The sequence below is a fragment of the Pelecanus crispus genome, chromosome 1 (assembly GCF_030463565.1).
Source record: "Pelecanus crispus isolate bPelCri1 chromosome 1, bPelCri1.pri, whole genome shotgun sequence".
Classification (NCBI taxonomy): domain Eukaryota; kingdom Metazoa; phylum Chordata; class Aves; order Pelecaniformes; family Pelecanidae; genus Pelecanus; species Pelecanus crispus.
Genome location: NC_134643.1, coordinates 130,850,279 through 130,851,826, shown reverse-complemented (window position 1 = coordinate 130,851,826; position 1,548 = coordinate 130,850,279). Strand labels below are relative to the sequence as shown.

Genomic DNA, 1,548 nt, shown 5'->3' with positions numbered 1-1,548 from the left:
CGGCCCGGCCCGGCCGGTCCCGGCGCCCTCCCCGTCGCGGTGCCCTCCCCCGGTGCGGGGCGAGAGGCGGAGCCGGCGCGGCCGCCGCCGCCCGCCGCCTTTATCTGGCGTGCCGGCGCGGGGGGGTGGCACTGGGGAACACCTTGTTTTAAGATGGGCGCTATAAATACCGCGCCGGGGATGGGAGCGCAGCCACGGGCGGCGGCGGGCTGACGGCGCGGCGGCGAGCGGCTGCGGACCACGGTGGGTGCCTGCCCCGCGGCGGATCGGTGCCTCGGCCGGCTCGGGGGCCGCTTGCATTTTAATTTACCGGCGTGGTGCGGGGATGCCTTCCCCTCGGCGGCCGCCCCCCCCCAGCGCCACGCCAGGCGTGGCTCACCGGCGGGAGTTGGGGGGCCGGGGGGGGGGGGGTGTGGGGTTTTTTTGCGTTTTGCCTCTTTTTGCACGGAGGGGAGCGGCAGCAGGAAGCCGGCAGCGGGAGGCCGGCCGGGGCGGAAGGGTGAAGAGAAGGGAGGGGGAGAGGAAGCTTTAAAAAAGGCGATGGGGCCGAGCGGAGGGGCGGCGGTGGGGGAGGAGGAGAGGCCGTCGGCGGGAGGGGACGGGACGGGAAGGCGGGCGGGAGGGAGGGAGAGCAGCCCTTAACCCCGGCGCCTGCCGCCACCGCCTCCCGGCAGGACCCTGCTCCCCAGCAGCCGCCCAGCCCGCGGCGGAGGGCGGCCGGTGCCGCTAGCGAGGAGGAGGAGGAGGAGGAGGAGGTCGCCGCCGGAGGAGCCCCGCGGTCCGAGGCGCCCCGCCTGAGCTCGCCCGCCGGCAGGATGCAGATCTGCGACTCGTACAGCCAGAAGTACTCCCTCTTCAACGCCATGAACCGCTTCATCGGCGCCGTCAACAACATGGACCAGACGGTGATGGTGCCCAGCCTGCTGCGCGACGTGCCGCTGCTGCTGGAGGAGCTGGACGCGGCGGGCGCCGTCTGCCCGCAGCGGGAGCCCGCCCTGCCGCCCGGCGACCCCGGCGCCTTCTTCTCCCGCAGGGACATGTACAGCCACTACATGCTGCTCAAATCCATCCGCAACGACATCGAGTGGGGCGTGGTGCAGCCGCCGGCGGGCGAGGAGGCGGCCCGCAAGAAGGACAAGCTGGGCGGCGGGCCCGCCGAGGAGGGCGAGGGGGAGGAGGACCTGGAGAAGCAGTTCCACTACCACCTCAGCGGACTCCACTCGGTCCTCTCCAAGCTCACCCGCAAGGCCAACGTCCTCACCAACAGATACAAGCAGGAGATCGGCTTCAGCAGCTGGGGGCAGTGAGCGCCGGGGGGGAGCGGGGGCCGGGGGGGCTCCCGGCGCGGCGGGCTCAGCCCCGGGGCCCAGGCGGCCCTGCGAGCTCCCAGGACTGCAGCCGGTTTTCTACCAACGCACAAGCGAGAGAGAGAGAGATGTAAATTAATCGATACTAGTTTATTAATTATTTTCCTCCCCCTCTGTTGTGGTGGGTTTTTTTGTTTTTTGGGTTTTTTTTATTGTACGGTCTGGGGCGAGCAGATGCTGT

At 70.4% G+C, this 1,548-nt stretch overlaps 1 protein-coding gene across 1 annotated transcript; it reads left to right on the top strand.

Moving 5' to 3' along the window:
- Positions 1 to 815: 815 nt before the first annotated feature.
- MID1IP1 (MID1 interacting protein 1) lies at positions 816 to 1,307 on the top strand. Its single transcript, XM_075727755.1, has one exon. The coding sequence runs from the start codon at positions 816 to 818 to the stop codon at positions 1,305 to 1,307; it is 492 nt and encodes a 163-aa protein (XP_075583870.1).
- Positions 1,308 to 1,548: the final 241 nt, after the last annotated feature.